At 44.7% G+C, this 15,725-nt stretch overlaps 2 protein-coding genes across 17 annotated transcripts in view; both read left to right on the top strand.

Moving 5' to 3' along the window:
* Positions 1–15,725, top strand: part of NRXN2 (neurexin 2) — a 2,907,124-nt gene that overhangs the window by 2,874,593 nt on the left and 16,806 nt on the right. The gene's annotated exons all lie outside the window — the stretch shown is intronic.
* On the top strand, positions 2,738–12,744 carry LOC120916891 (myomesin-3-like). The gene is made up of 2 exons (XM_040327842.1): positions 2,738–4,506; positions 11,584–12,744. The coding sequence occupies exons 1-2, from the start codon at positions 4,405–4,407 to the stop codon at positions 11,971–11,973; spliced, it is 492 nt and encodes a 163-aa protein (XP_040183776.1). The 5' UTR covers positions 2,738–4,404; the 3' UTR covers positions 11,974–12,744.

Genomic DNA, 15,725 nt, shown 5'->3' with positions numbered 1-15,725 from the left:
GGGGCTGTGTATCAAGCAGCTGCTCCTAGAAAGGCATTCAAAGTTAAGCCATTTGTAGTTCGTAAAGCAGCCAAGGAAAATACTTGTTTTTGTGGTGCTGTAACCAAAATGCAGGAAAGGACAATTGAAGAGCCCTCCATAGGCCGAAGAAGCTGTGCCATTTTGCCTTTCATAGAGACTCAAAAGTTTTTCTATCCTCCGCAGAATATGGCCACAATTGAAGGTGTGAGAAGCCCAGCCATGGAAGCGGACTATTACAGCCGCGAACACTCAGATGACGGTGGTGCAACCCCAGTTCAAGATGAGCGTGACTCTGATGATTCAGAAGATAATTAACCTAGGGAACGAACATCCAGCGATGTAGAAAATGGTAGCAAAAATCGTAATGCTAGTGACTCTGAAAATGAAGATGCTCAAAATCACATTGCCAGTGATTCAGATGATGAGCCAACCAAAAAAAAAGGCATGAATGAAATTGAGGTTGGGGTAGACTAGGACGGATTTGTTTACCTTTCATTTGAAAACCCGGAGCCAGTTGACAATCCACAGTTCCTCTGGTCCAAGGACTACAAGGGAGCTCCAGACTCAGAGAGAACAGACATTTCTACCGATGGAAATAAGTCTAAACTTATTCTAACAAACCCTTCTGAAGAAGATGTAGGCACCTATGCTGTTGAAATGCCAAATACAGATGGAGTATCTGCTAGTCACATGCTAACAACAGAAGCACTAGAGGAACTGATGCGCAAAAGCCACGATGTACGACATCCACTGATACAGAAAATCTCAGGCTGGAATGTGGAAGTACTGGAGAATGGGGATGTGCGCCTCTGGTTACAAGTAGAAAAACTGTCCTCTGATGCAGATTTGAAGATAATTCTCAATGACAAAGTCATCCAAAATACACCGAAACGAAAAATAACATTTGACAAGGAAAATGGACTTATTGAAATAATCAAGGAAGACTTTGGTGAAGAAGATAAAGGAACGTATACTGCAAAAGTAGTAGATGGAAAAGCATCAAACCAGCTCATTGTTACCCTTACTGGGGAAGATTTTGATAAAGTTTATGATGAGTCCCAAAAGAAGAAGGCATGTAAAAAAAAAAAACAAGGACCAGATTTTGAGGAGCAGTTGCAGTGGAAGGTCACAGAAGACTGCCACGTTATTATGATAAAAAAGGAAAAAAGTGCAGTGCTAAATACTATCTGGAGTGAAACCAAATATATGATCAAGGTATTCAAATCAGGTGCCCCAATTAAGGGGCAAGTATAAGAATATATAAAATTGCACTAGACCAATACATGTAAATATCAAATAATTTGCAAGAAAAATTTAAATACTGAAAAATCAAAATCAAAGTAAGTGTGATACCAAATGGTACCACCAGGGTACTTAGCACTCAAGTGATAATGGATATGTATCACAAATAAATATCCCACGAAGATACGTCCAAAGATATATGATCAAAGGACAATGCTAATAGATGTTATAAATAGCAATGTACATAAAACAATCCAAAGAAACCAAGGAATGGAAACTCTGATGATAAAAAGTCCCAATGTAAAAATAAACAGAATCACATTAAGGCAAACTGAATTGCAAAAACGTGTAGAGTAAGTCCATCAACACAGGAATCGGATACTTCAGTGATTTAAACAGGTAGTAAAAGCCCCATCAGCGGTCAATCTCATAGGATCCACAACAACATCCAATCGATACAGATAAAAGTTGGGTACTCTTACCGGATGGCGTGGACACACACGTCAGCGACAGTGTGTCAATCGAGTGTGTACGAACTCCTGGAAAACGATGATGTCAATGGGAGACCTTTGAGCCAATAGACAGTCGATCATCAGAAGCTGAGTGGATCCAAATGTGAGGGAAAATCCTTCAGGGGAAACTCATGGATAATGGCATTGTGGCAGGTAGACCCATCATAGAATCATGTAAGGAAAGAAAACACACACAACTTCGCATAGTGTGGTTACTTCCAGTAAAAAAGCCTTTATTAGGCATAAAATGGTATACAGAAAAATGGGCAAAAAATAAATAAATAAAAAATAGGATAAAAAGTACAAGACTGCGGAAAGACTAGTACAGGTGATCACATGGATAAAGTAGCGTGGTAAGCAAATAGCGTATGGGCTTATGTACCCGACATGTTTCGAGCCAGTAGCTCTTCAACTGGGGCATGAACCCATACATATGCCCCACGCCATATATTTATACTACTTCTATGAGCAATGATGACATTAAGCCGAGACAGCTGTGAATGGCAGCCAGGAGGTTTAGACCAATCACAGCGGACTCCTGCTGACAACACCCATTGCTGTCAGCAAGGAATGAACAAAAAGTCCAGTGTCTATCCCCCATTATCCATGCAGGCAAAGTCATTGGTCCAAAGGGCGATCACATGGCATACACACGTAGCCACGCCCACTCGCGGCGGCATTAACACGCCGCCGACGCAGAGTCCCCAGACTCCAAGCTAGACATTGGTGGAGAGGGCCTCCACGGGCACAGCTATGAATCAGAGCGCAGGTCATGGGGAACGCGCGCGTCATCACGAACACCCGCAATGGCGCAATCGCGTCGTACACACGACGAGGCTGCGCTCCAAGCTGGACCGTGGATAGCCAATCATTGGAGACGGACAGCACGCTGTATGAACAAGTCGGCGTCATGTTGTCCTCCATAAGCGTTCCATACAATCTCACTAGCCATATTACATGGCCAATAGAGATGAAGAACGCCGACTTGTAATTGGGGGAGGTGACATACTCATACTAGGTGATCCCTAGTGTGTAAATGGCTATATGGCATCATTGCTCATCCAACACATTATTAAAAACACAAATGACTCTCCTGTAGGCCAGGCGAAAATCTAACACGTATATATATGAAAAAAAGGCCAATTTTTTTTTAAAAAAACATCATGACCCATGTATGACCTATAGATTATCAAGTGACAAAACAGGAAAATATATATAATACTGATAATAAACAAAACTCAACCCAAAGGTGTGTCCAAACGGAACAAAATGACATTCACAATCTAGGATTGATTGATGAATGCGTTAATGTCCCAATCGATGTTTAGTCCATGGGGGAAAAAACAACGGAGTTGGTATATCCAAAACATTTCGAGCTGGGACACGCCTCTAACTTTGGACTCCCCTCTCCAATGGGGGGTAAATTTCCTAATAATCTGAAAACTTGTTCCTTCCGAATTTTTGTGGTGGTGTTCCAGATAGTGCTTAGGAACGATATGGTTAGTCTTACCCAACCTGATACATGCAATATGCTCATTAACTCTGATGGAAAATGTGCGTATAGTCCTGCCGACATACTGTTTTTGCACGGACAGGTGAGAAGATAAACCACATAGCGAGTGTCACAAGTGACAAAATCCTTCATCTTATAGATGGTGGATGTCACTGTGGAAGAAAAGCTGTCTATTTTTCTACTGGTAAGGGTGTTTAAAAGACACACATTGCATCTCCTGCACGCATGAAATCCCTTCAGCTCTGGAAAGAAGGAGGGTTTGATGGGAGGGTCCGATACGTTAGGAGCGAGTTTGTTTCTGAGCGACATAGCTCCTCTAAAAACAACCCCAGGCCTTTCGGGGAGCACCGGGCCCAGAAGGGAATCGCTTTTAAGAACACTCCAATGTCAGTTCAGTATGTTTTTGATTTGCTTATGTTGCACCGAGTATTGGGTAGTGAATGCCCATTTGAACCTAGTATCTGGAGGGCGTTTGGGTTTCTCTGAAATTATGGAATCCCTATCGATCTTGGACACACGATCAATGTCATCATCCACTTTGGCTGGTGTATAGCCCTTTTCAACAAATCTGACCTTCAAAGTTTCTGCTTGAGTATAGAAATCGGATACATTCGTACAGTTCCTCCTGATGCGGAGCAACTGGCTAAAGGGTATGGACTTGAGCCAGGAGCTGTAGTGACAGCTGTCACTGGGAATGTATCCGTTTCTATCGGTTGGCTTAAAAAAAGTTTTTGTCACCAACCGATGATCATCAACAGAAACTTTGAGATCAAGAAAATGAATCAGAGTGTGACTGAGCTTGTAGTTTAAAACGATGCCCATCACATTGTCGTTGAGGGTAACCATAAACTCGTGAAGAGATTCCTCGTCACCTTGCCACAGGAGGAGGATGTCGTCTATATACCTGGCCCACAGCAAAATCTCTGGACGCTGGAGGGCATAGACGACATCCTCCTCCCACTGGGCCATGTAAAGATTCGCCAAACTGGGGGCGAACTTAGCCCCCATTGCAACACCCCTAGTTTGGAGGAAAAATCGCTGGTCATACCAAAAATAGTTGCCCTGGGTGGCAAATTTGAGCAAATCCATTATAAACCTTTGTTGTAAAACGTTATTATGATATGCAAAGTTAAAAATACAAAAACAGAGACCACGCTCAAGTGGTCTGTGGACAAGAAACCACTATCAATTGATAATCAAACTGGGTCAGGGACACTTGTAATGATAAAGTTTCGGATGGCGTGGTGAACGTGAGGCACGCACGTTGAGGGAGGAGCAGCCCGAGACACGGACCTAACCAGGGGACGGGGGATGGAGGAGGCCGGAAGATCTGAGGGTGTAGTGGCGTCGGCGGCTACGAGGCATAGCGAGAGACTGCTGAGCCGCTAGACCGCCGTCCATTTCGTTCATATAGCCGCTCTCCCCCGCCGCTGAACGGAGGTCCCCTCCTTTCCCCCACCCTCTCCCCCGCCCTCCGGAAGAGGCGACAGACCGAGCGGCGAGAGGAGGAAGGAACAGGAGTTGCTTGCTGCGGGTCCGCCCGGTGGGTACTTTTTGGCTCTCGGCTCCCCGCGGACCCCGATCTCTCCCCTGGCTTCTACAGGATCTAGACAACACGCAGGTAATATCTATGCTTGTGCATACACTGCTAAGTGGAAGTCGCTTGTACTGTCAAACTAACAAGGTGGACAACCTGAAATCGAGGGATGGGTAAGAATTTTTGGATATCATCTGCTTACCATGGTCTCTTACTTTCCCTGATGGAATGTCATATGTGATGGTATTTGTACCCAAACAACCCTCCAAACAATCTCTGCAATTAGCTGAAATCTTTTATGTTAAGTTACAATTCATCGCCAGATAAACTCCGCCACTATACAATTGGCTATCTATTGATTGCTGACGGCACCCGTGCAGCGCCGGGCGGTATTGCCAGGGGAAGTACACCTTGGGAACTGCTCTCTGGTCCCGCTCAAACCACTTTTGCGCTGTTTTTTTTCAAGAGGCATTAGTACCTTTGAGACGCATCGCGTTGCGCTCATAAAAATGGCAGCGTGACAGGGGCGGACTACTTGCGGGAATGCATGATTCCATGAAGCATACCTTATTCACCCTAGTCCACTGTATATAAACTCTATAACTACGTGTGCAGCGCAACGGAGACGGATGGATGGATAACAAGGCGGCAACATAGTGAGAGGAGAGAGAGTGAGTAATTGAGGCTGTTCCTGCGTGCGTAAATCTTTTAAGGGCACCGGAATCCCCGTATCCTCTCATAAGCCTATAAACATCTCTGATACACTTTATTCACAGTATATAATCATTCAAGCACTCTCAACCCGGGAGGGCATCTGTGTTAAAAGGTTTATTGCTATACCTCGGGGCGTAGGCCAATATACAACGTTGCTTAATCTGACAGATTGGCGCACCTGGTGGTAACAAAACTCAAGAGAGAGAAGATAGCATTAATCAACCCTTGGTGTGGGATTCTCTCACCTGCATGCTCTCTGGAGATTGGGACTCAGAGCACACCCCTAGGAACCCCGGTGGACACTTTTAGAAGGGTTAGAGAGCTCTTAACGTTTATAAAACCGATCGCCTACTAATAAAAAAAAAAAAAAAAAACTAAAGCACCCGCTCCCAAACTGGGGAAACGAATTAGAGCGACAAAAAAATACGATACGAAAAATACAATATGAGTAAGGCAACAAGGGGCACCGCCCCAAAAATCTCAAAGGACAATCCCCCCACCAGTACCAAAAGGCATTATATGACCCCGGACGGAAGTACTAAAAGCCCAGCCACTGTAAAAAAAAACGGGGGCAACAAAAAAGGGAGTAGGGGGGGCGGCCTCCCCAATCGTGGATACGTCAACAGAAGGCGAGCACGAAGCTAGTCAAATGGACGAATCCAGAATAGATACACACCTACCCACAAAGGGGGAATTAGAGGGGATGTTAAGGAGATTGGAAAATGCGATAAAATATGATATCAGTGTGTTAAGAACCGATATAAATCATATTTTGGAGCGGGTAGAGGAAGCGGAGACAAAAAATGGAAAAGCAGGAACTAGAATTAAATCAGTTAAAAAGTCAATACCAAACAATAAAACATAACCAGAGGCTTCTACAATACCGCTTGGAAGATCAAGAGAAGGCAAAACTTGAGAATACGATCCATCAAGGAGGAGAGAGGTGAAGATTTGAAAAATGTTTTGAATAGTTTGTTTCTCCCCCTCCTGGATAATGGCATAGAGGAACCCCTCAAAATAGAGCGGGTCCACCGCATAGGAAGAATTAAGGATGGCGAGGGTGAAAGGCCAAGGGACATAATAGCAAGGTTTAGATATTTTGAAGATAAGGCGGAGATCTGGTCTAAATTGAGAAGAAAGCCACCCCTGCGCTATGATGGAGTGGAGATTTAGATCTTCACAGACCTAGCCTGGGAAACTCTTGCCAGAAGGAGACATCTTAAACCTTTATTGGAACAGATGTGCCTACAGAATATCAAATATCAATGGGGTTTTCCGGTGTGCCTTATAAGACATAAAGATAGGGTTTCAGCAAAATTAACATTCCCAGAGGATCTGCCAGGTTTTTGCCGGAAATTGGACATGCACGTCCTAGAATTACCTGGTTGGGTTGAATAGGCTCAGGTGGATCATGGGCTCGGGACCTGTGGGGAACGCGGAGGATATGGGGGGGGATGGGAGTGGGAGATCAGAGGGGGGGGTCTCCAGGTTGGTCCGCTGCCCTGCTCGTATAAGACCGACCCCTACTGATGCCTTCTTTGGGGGAACACGAGAGGGCTGGGCGTCTGGGGAGCTCCACCTCATTACATGTGAATCGACGGGAAATGGGGGGTGAGGAGCCCTATGGTTCAGAGGCGATGTTTAGGCCTAGGAGGGGGAGAGGGGTGGGGGGTCTGGGAGGGGGGGTTGGGAAGGAGAAGGGGATTTCCCACCTCCAAAAAGGGGAGGGATTAGGGAACGTGGCTCCCAGTGAAAAGTATAAGAAAGCTCAGGGCAATGAAGAAGTAGGATGAAATGGCAGAAGTAAAATTCTTATCATATAACGTTAAAGGCATGAACTCCGCTGTAAAAAGAATTAAGGTCCTAGAAGAGATCAAACAATATAGAGCGGACGTAGTCTTTATTCAGGAATCCCACTTGACCCTAGATTCTAATGTTAAGTTGTATCCTACATGGTTCTATGGGGATTCCATCTCTAAACGTGCCAGGGGTGTAGCAATTGGTTTCGCGAGAGGCATGGGGTTTATTCTCGAGGCAAGGTTGACAGACCCAGATGGGAGATTTTTATTTTTAAAAGGTAAAATAGGAAACACCATATATACCTTAGCAAATATCTACGCCCCTAATGTACACTCAATCCAATATCTAAGTAGAATTCTGGACAAATTTAAAAATTTTGCGGAGGGGTACACGATCTTGATGGGGGACCTAAATTTTGCGATGAACCCAAGAGATGATAGTACGTCCCGTGTGAGGGAAACAACTAACGTGCAGCTACAAAAAATAAAACACAAGATCCACGATAGCCAACTAGTGGATGTCTGGAGGATACTCCATCCAAAAACACATAACTACACGTTTTTTTCACCCCCACACGGAACGTATTCTAGAATAGATTACATACTGGTAGATCTGCTAGATCATAGGCTGTTGGAATGGATTACCGAGACAGACATTGGAATCATGTCTGTCTCGGACCATGCACCAATAACCATGACAATTAAATTATCGCTACAAAAGACTCAACAGCCGGTATGGCATCTCAATGATGACCTGATTCGAGATGAAGAAGGGGCAAGTAGGGTGGAAGAGAAACTCAAACAATTTTTTCTTATCAATGACATAGAAGGGATCTCAAGTGCAACTCTCTGGGAGACGCATAAAGCGTACATTAGAGGGATACTAATTTCTGAGGGCGCGAGGGGAAAAAAAGAGAGAAAGAGGAAGTTCGATATGTTGGTCAAAGAAATTGCGAACTTAGAACGTAAATATAAAGAGCAGGGATTAAAAGAGACGTACCTCAACCTAACTCTAAAAAGAGACGCGCTCAAGGAGATTATGGAACAAGAAGCGAGGAAAAGTTTAAATTGTATTGCCAGAGAGAGGTATTTATGGGGTAATAAATCCAGTAGGCATCTTGCTAAAATGGCCCAAAAAAAGAAAATCAGGAATTATATTGAAAAAATTAAAAGAAAAGATGGGGACCTGGTTTACTCGACAGTGGACATCGCAGATACCTTTAAAAATTATTATGAGGAACTTTGTACAATAAACCAGTCGGGGTGGAAAGCAGGAGAAAAGGAGGCTAAAACCCGAGATTTCCTTGAGAAAGCTAGACTCCCTAGAATAGAGGAGATGGAAAGTTTGAATATGGACAGGCCTATAACCGAAGAAGAAATTAATAATGCTTTGAAAAATACGGCAGGTGGAAAAAGCCCAGGCCCAGATGGGTTTTCTGTTTTTTATTACAAGAGATTCAGTAACATTTTAATACCGAAGATATGTAAATATTTCAATGGTTTAGGGTCAGAGTACGAAACCAGTAAGGAAGTGTTAGCCGCCTCGGTTGCAATAATTTTGAAAGAAGGGAAGGATAGCTCACTCTGTTCGGGATATAGACCTATTTCCCTCCTAAATACAGACATCAAGCTCTTTGCTAAAATTCTTGCGGAGCGGCTGAAAGGGATTATGCACTTTCTGGTGCACCCTGATCAGGTGGGTTTTATCCCTAACAGAGAGGGCAAAGACAATAGCATAAGAGCAATTCTTTTGCTACAGAGCTTAAGGCAGAATGCGTCCCCGGGTCTATTCCTATCGGTGGATGCCAAAAAAGCATTCGATGGGGTGGACTGGGGGCTCATGAGGGAGACTTTGTCAGTAATGGGAATAGGAAATAGGTTGATTAGATGGATTAACAAACTTTATCACCATCCCTCCGCAAAAATCAAAATCAATGGAATGCTTTCAGAGTCTTTTGAGATGAAGAATGGGACTAGACAGGGGTGCCCCCTGTCCCCCCTTCTCTTCATTTTGTCATTAGAGCCCTTATTGGCCACTATTCGAAATGACCCAGATATCAATGGTGTCGGCCTTCGCCGACAATATTTTGTTCTTCCTTACCAACCCAGTAAAATCTATTCCCAAGCTCTCCATTCCAAGCGGTTCCATTTCAAACTTTAAAATTAATGTAACAAAATCTGAAATTTTTAATATAAATCTCAACAAAACCGAGGAAGGCTAAGTAAAAGAGATCTGTGCGTTCCCCTGGAGCAAAGAATTAAAATATCTTGGTATTAAACTTGCTAATACGGTTCAGAAGATCTACAAAATAAATTACGTGCCCCTGCTAAACGAGATTAAAAACAAACTAAAAAAAAACAATAAACAAACCCATATCATGGATCGGACGTATAAATATGTTGAAGATGATAGTAGTACCAAAAATACTTTACAAATTTTTATTAATTCCAATTGCGTTACCCCAGCAATTCCTGAGAATCCTTAACTCTCTATTAATGAATTACGTATGGAAAAATAAAAAGCATATATCCCTTTCTATCCTAAAACAGGGAAAGTTACTAGGGGGCTTGGCGGTGCCGGATATTAAAAGTTATTATAAGGCGGCTGTCTTTTCTCCGGCGGTGGAATGGGCAAGAGACAGGAAAGATAAAAGATGGGTTCAGATCGAAAAGGTACAAGCGGGCACAAAATTGAGCAACACTATCTGGATCCCTGCACAATTCAGAGCACTAGATCACAAAACACACAATATGACACGGGACACATTAAGAATGTGGGACAGGACCCAGACACTTTTGGACAGGAAATTTAACTCTCCACTTATGAACTTAAAAGAAAACGCATACTTCGCACCTGGGGAAATAAAAATAGGGGGAAATTGGATTAGGAAAGACATAGTTCACTTAGGGGATATAATAAATGATGGAGAGATAATGACCTATGAAGAACTGAAAACCAGAATGGACTACTGGAATCTTGATAGGTGGCATTACTCTCAGTTGCATCACTTTGTACAGCACCTCCCCCGCCCATTATGGTCGAGGGCGGAGCTGACACCTTTAGAGAAGATATGCAAATTAGATAACTCGAAGGGCACGATCACAAAACTTTACGGGATACTTATTAAGATAGGAGCACGGGTGGAAGCACCGTTTGTAGAGAAATGGGAAAGGGAGTTAGGAATCCCCAGAGGGACAAACACTTTTCAGAGGATTATGCAATTGACCCATTCCTCCGCAATAGACAGACGTACAGCCGAGACAAACTATAAATGTATCTCGGGTTGGTATATTACCCCCGATAAATCTAAAAACTTCAAAGCAGGACAGACCGCCGAGTGTTGGCGTGGTTGCCCATATAGAGGAACGATGGCACACATATGGTGGACATGCCCGAAAATTCTAAATAATTGGGACACAATACTAAGCCTAATAAAAGAGATAACGGGCAAGGAGATAAAGAAAGACCCCTGGGTTGTTCTTTTCCACGGTAGTCAAGAGGGCATCAAAATATATAAGCAGTCCCTTCTACCTCACCTGCTTAATGCAGCAAAGAGGATCATACCAAAAAAGTGGCAGGAAATTGAAAGCCCACAGATCTGGAACTGGATAGATGCAGTGGAGGAAACCTACAGGCTGGAAGAGTTAAAGGAAAGTCTATCAGAAACAAACAGCGAGTTTAAGGAAAAATGGAAAAGGTGGACAGAGTACAAAAAAACATGGAGCTACGTTGAGAGACTGAGAGTTCCCTAGTCATTAATGCCCTGAGAGATATAGTTATCCCCGGGCATGAATGCACAAGTGGACCTTAAACAAAATATTTGATAGCTTAATTGCCAAATAAATAATATAATTTATACATTAGTGTTAAACATATAAGCATATCTTTATATGGAAAAGCAGCAGATTCCTGGGAGCCACGAGGGGGGGAGGTTGGGGGGGGGGGGAAATGTCTTATATACGAGCTTTGTTTTACCTTCTCAGCCAGGGGGTAGAAAATAATGGAATAGTGTAAAGAACTCAACACCCTGGCGGCAAGGTGATATATGTATATATTGCAAATGATATCAAAAGCAAAAAAAAAACTTTCCTAAGCTTCATTGACGCTAGTGAAATTTTGGGCTGCACAAAATACCACATATGATGCAAACTGCAAACAGACGTAAGAAGCATAAAATCATGAGCCGGTCTCTAGAATTTGGTAATAAGCTGAAGTGGTAAAGAAAAAAAAGAAAAAAAAAAAAAGTAATGAAAAAGTTTACAAATGAAGATAAAGGACTTTACAAAGCTGTGGTAAAAGATAGCAGGGGAGACGACACGACTGAAATGGATCTTACCAAAGAAGGTATTGAAGATATAATGCAGGAAATTTGTAGAATAAGTGCAATGTCTGCCTCCCCACTGAAAGGTAAAGGCACAGCTGACGGAATTAAGATTTACAGCGATGTGAAATATTTCATGGAGAGCATGAATCCTGTGTGGCACCACAAAGATAAGAAAGTGGAGTTTACTAGAGAGGTGGAAGAAGAAGACAATGAAGATTTGAAAGGAATAACTGTCGTGTCCTTGAGGAAAAGACGAAAGCGAAGGTATATAGCGAGCAATAAATGCCTTCTCAACATGAAGGGATGCTGAGACCGTTTGAATGTGACAGAGACACGCTTCCCAGTAATATGTACCAGAAGAATGGTCTGCATCACGGCAAGGACATTGTGAAGAAATCTCGCAGGACAGATGTGGAAGACATGACTCCAAATCCAAGAAAACTTCTGCAGATTGGTGGTGAACTACGTAAACTGAATAAAGTAATCAGTGACCTAACACCCATATCGGAGCTTCCTGTCACTGCCAGGCCGCGATCTCGCAAGGAGAAAAACAAGCTGGCTTCCAGAGCTTGCGGTCAAAAAAAGAAAACCCAGTATGAAGCCAATAAAGTGAAGCTGTGCGGCCTGAATACTGAATATGATAATTTGCTGTTTGTGATCAATTTAATAAAACAAGAGATAATGACACGAATACAAATCACCTGGGTGAAATGGGCTTTGGATTCTCTCCGGTAGACTGTTTGAACTGATGACGAATCATGCCCCATTGAAGTGGAGGGCACAGACCAAAGATTTAAAGGCACGGATTGAAGATTTTAATGAGCTACAACTAAAGCTCACAGAAGACCTTGAAAACCTAAACCAAGAGTTGCGAACAAAGCAGAGAACCCTTAATAAACAACAGAAAGAAAAAGATGAAGTAAACAAGGAAAATGAGGAACTGAAAATAATGGTGAAATGTTTGATCAGCAGCGTACAGAGCAAGTCCATTCTGGACAGTAAACAGAGCATGATAGATGAGCGTCAGAAGAAAGTTGGAAAGCTTGAACTGGTAACGCATCGCCCCAGTGCTAGGATGGGGAATGCAGATGGGTTGTCCCGAGTGCATGCCTACCTGGAAACCTGTGTCCCAACCCTAGGGTTGAAACAAGAGGGGGGGGGTATGTGACAGGAAGTCAGGTAAATCTGTGGGTGTTGTCACAGTCGGGACATACATTTCTGCCTTGTTAGACAATACACCAATCATTATTAGGCGTCGGCTGCCAGAAATAATGCCAGGAAGGCTAAGGGCCGTTGGAAGACTCCAGCTGTTCAGAGTGAGGCAATTAAAGGCCTCTATAAAGTAGCCCAGAGGATAACCACTAATTGGCTGCGTCACTCCTAAGGCTGTGTGAACAGGAGAGCAGTGCCAGAAAATTCTCCTGTATGACCAGCACTGTCTACCCAGCAGTAGGCTGTGTTAGACTTCATAGATAGGTTCCTGTGTGGAAGGTAGACACCCAGAGTGGCTAGGATTTATTTTATGTTTTGATTTTGTTTATGCTGTTTGGATGCTTGCAATTGTTTTCCAGCAAGATGGAAAAATAAACCAGAAACTTTGTTTTCAACCGTCTTCGACTGCCAGTCTGTGTAAATTCAGTGTGTGGTGAACCCAACCAAGGGGTCACACACCCCGCTACCGAGCTAACCCCTCACAATATATACATCCCAGCTTTGTGCAGCTACATCTCCCTGCAGGCCTTTAGTATGTCTGGAAGGACAAGGAGAGGCAGATAGGAGGGCAAGCAGGCTCTGCGTCTAGAGGCAACAGTGCTGGTTGTGGACATGGTGCATCCTCATCAACAAGTGGGCGTGGAACACGCTGGTCCTTTTTTCCGGCAGCTGGCTGTGTTGAGCCGCAACATGCCGAAGACTTGGTAGAGTGGATAACCAAGCCGTCCTCATGCTCCTCATCCTCTCTCACCCAGGCTCAGGGTACTTTGTTTGGCAAAGCAGCTGCCAACGCGGCCATATCAATGGCATCAGTCACTCCTTCCCTAGCCCCACCATGTCCTCCTGAGTAGCCCCCCGAACTGTTTGACCACAGTGTTGGGTACATGCTGCAGGAGGATGCGCAGCATTTTGAAGGCTCCGATGATAGTACACAGCTAGAGGAAGGCAGTAACTTGAGCCCAGAGAGAGGGGGTGCCCAAAAAGGACAGCAATCTGGCAGTCATGTTCCCCCAGCTGTAGCATTACTGCCAGGTTTGCTCCAGTGATGAGGAGGGAGGGGATGATGAGGTCACTGACTCCACGTGGGTGCCTAAATAGGAGAGAGGAGAAGGCACATCTCCAACGAGGCAGGATGCCCTCCAGGGGCCACCTTAAAGCGGGAGTTCACCCGAGAACAATTTTTAACCTTAGATTGAGGCTCATTTTGTCAAGGGGAATCGGGTGTTTTTTTTTAAATCGAAGCAGTACTTACCGTTTTAGAGATAGATCTTCTCCGCCGCTTCTGGGTATGGTCTTCGGGACTGGGCGTTCCTATTTGATTGACAGGCTTCCGACAGGCTTCCGACGGTCACATACATCGCGTCACGAGTAGCCGAAAGAAGCCGAACGTCAGTGCGGCTCTATACGGCGCCTGCGCAATGACGTTCGGCTACTTTCGGAAAATCGTGGCGCGATGTATGCGACCGTCGGAAGCCTGTCAATCAAATAGGAACGCCCAGTCCCGCAGCCCATACCCGGAAGCGGCGGAGAAGATCTATCTCTAAAACGGTAAGTACCGCTTCGATTTAAAAAAAAACGCCCGATTCCCCTTGACAAAATGAGCCTCAATCTAATGTTAAAAATTAAGTTTTTGGGTGAACCTCCACTTTAAGGACAGCACACCGACTGCATCACACCGCAGAGCTCCGCATGTGCAGGGCGCTGCTGTGTGGGCCTTTTTTGAGACAAGTGCATCAGATCGCACCACTGCTATTTGCAAAATATGTCGCAAGCGTATCTCGAGTTACCAAAGCCTCACCCGCTTGGGCACCACATGCTTGACCAGACATATGTCGACCTGCCGTCACAGCCAAGTACTTGCAGGCATGTGGAATGCCTTTTTCTCACGGAAGGCGATTCCAGCTCTCTACCAGCATGTGGAAGGCAATGTCCATGCCTCGCTGGTCAGGGCGGTCAGCAGTAAGGTGCATATTACCGCTGACTCATGGTCCAGCAGGCATGGGCAGGGACGTTACCTATTGTTCACGGCGCATTGGGTGACTCTGCTGGCAGCTGGGAAGGATGCAGGACAAGGTACAGTAGTGTTGGAGGTTGTTCCGCCACCATGCCTCCAAAATGCTACTACTGGTGACTGTGACACACCTCTCTCCTCCACCCCTCCTCTTCTTCTTCCTCCATGGCCTCTTCCTGTGCTGATTTGTCCTCTGAACCAGTGGTGCTCCATAGGCGTTCAAGGGGCTACGCAGATACGCAGGCAAAAAGATGGTATGCGGTGCTTGAGCTGGTGTGCTTGGGGGACAGGAGCCACACTGGGGCAGAGTTTCTGTCCGCTCTGCAGGGCCAGGCTCACAGGTGGTTGACGCCACGACAGCTTAAGCCAGAAATGGTGGTTTGCTAAATGCCACCAACCTCCTCTCTGTCCTCCGACAGATACAACTGACCAATGTGCCCTGTTTAGCTCACGTCTTTAACTTGGTGGTGCAGCGGTTCTTGGGCACGTACCCGGGCTTATAAGATTGTCCTGAAGCTGGTCAGGAAACTCTTAGCCAGATTCAGATAGACTGGCTTAATGTTGAGGCGGCGTAGCGTATCACATATACGCTAAGCCGCCGTAAGTCAGAGAGGCAAGTGCTGTATTCACAAAGCACTTGCCTCCTAAGTTACGGCGGCGTAGCGTAAATGGGCCGGCCTAAGCGCGCCTAATTCAAATGTGGAATAGGGGGGCGTGTTTTATGTAAATGACTGGTGACCCGACGTGATTGACGTTTTTTACGAACAGCGCATGCGCCGTTCGTGAAAGAATCCCAGTGCGCATGCGTCGGATAGAATGGCTAAGATACGTCGAACACT

Source organism: Rana temporaria, chromosome 11 (assembly GCF_905171775.1).
Source record: "Rana temporaria chromosome 11, aRanTem1.1, whole genome shotgun sequence".
NCBI classification, from domain to species: Eukaryota; Metazoa; Chordata; class Amphibia; order Anura; family Ranidae; genus Rana; species Rana temporaria.
Note: the sequence above shows the minus strand (reverse complement) of the source record. Positions and strands in the feature narration are given on the sequence as shown.

Excerpts from the sequence above, each read along its gene's own strand:
- LOC120916891 (XM_040327842.1), top strand. The coding sequence starts at position 4,405 with ATGATATGCAAAGTTAAAAATACAAAAACAGAGACCACGCTCAAGTGG. Across the intron at positions 4,507-11,583 it reads AAACTGGGTCAGGGACACTT|GTAATGAAAAAGTTTACAAA; the intron begins GTAATGATAAAG and ends AAAAAAAAAAAA.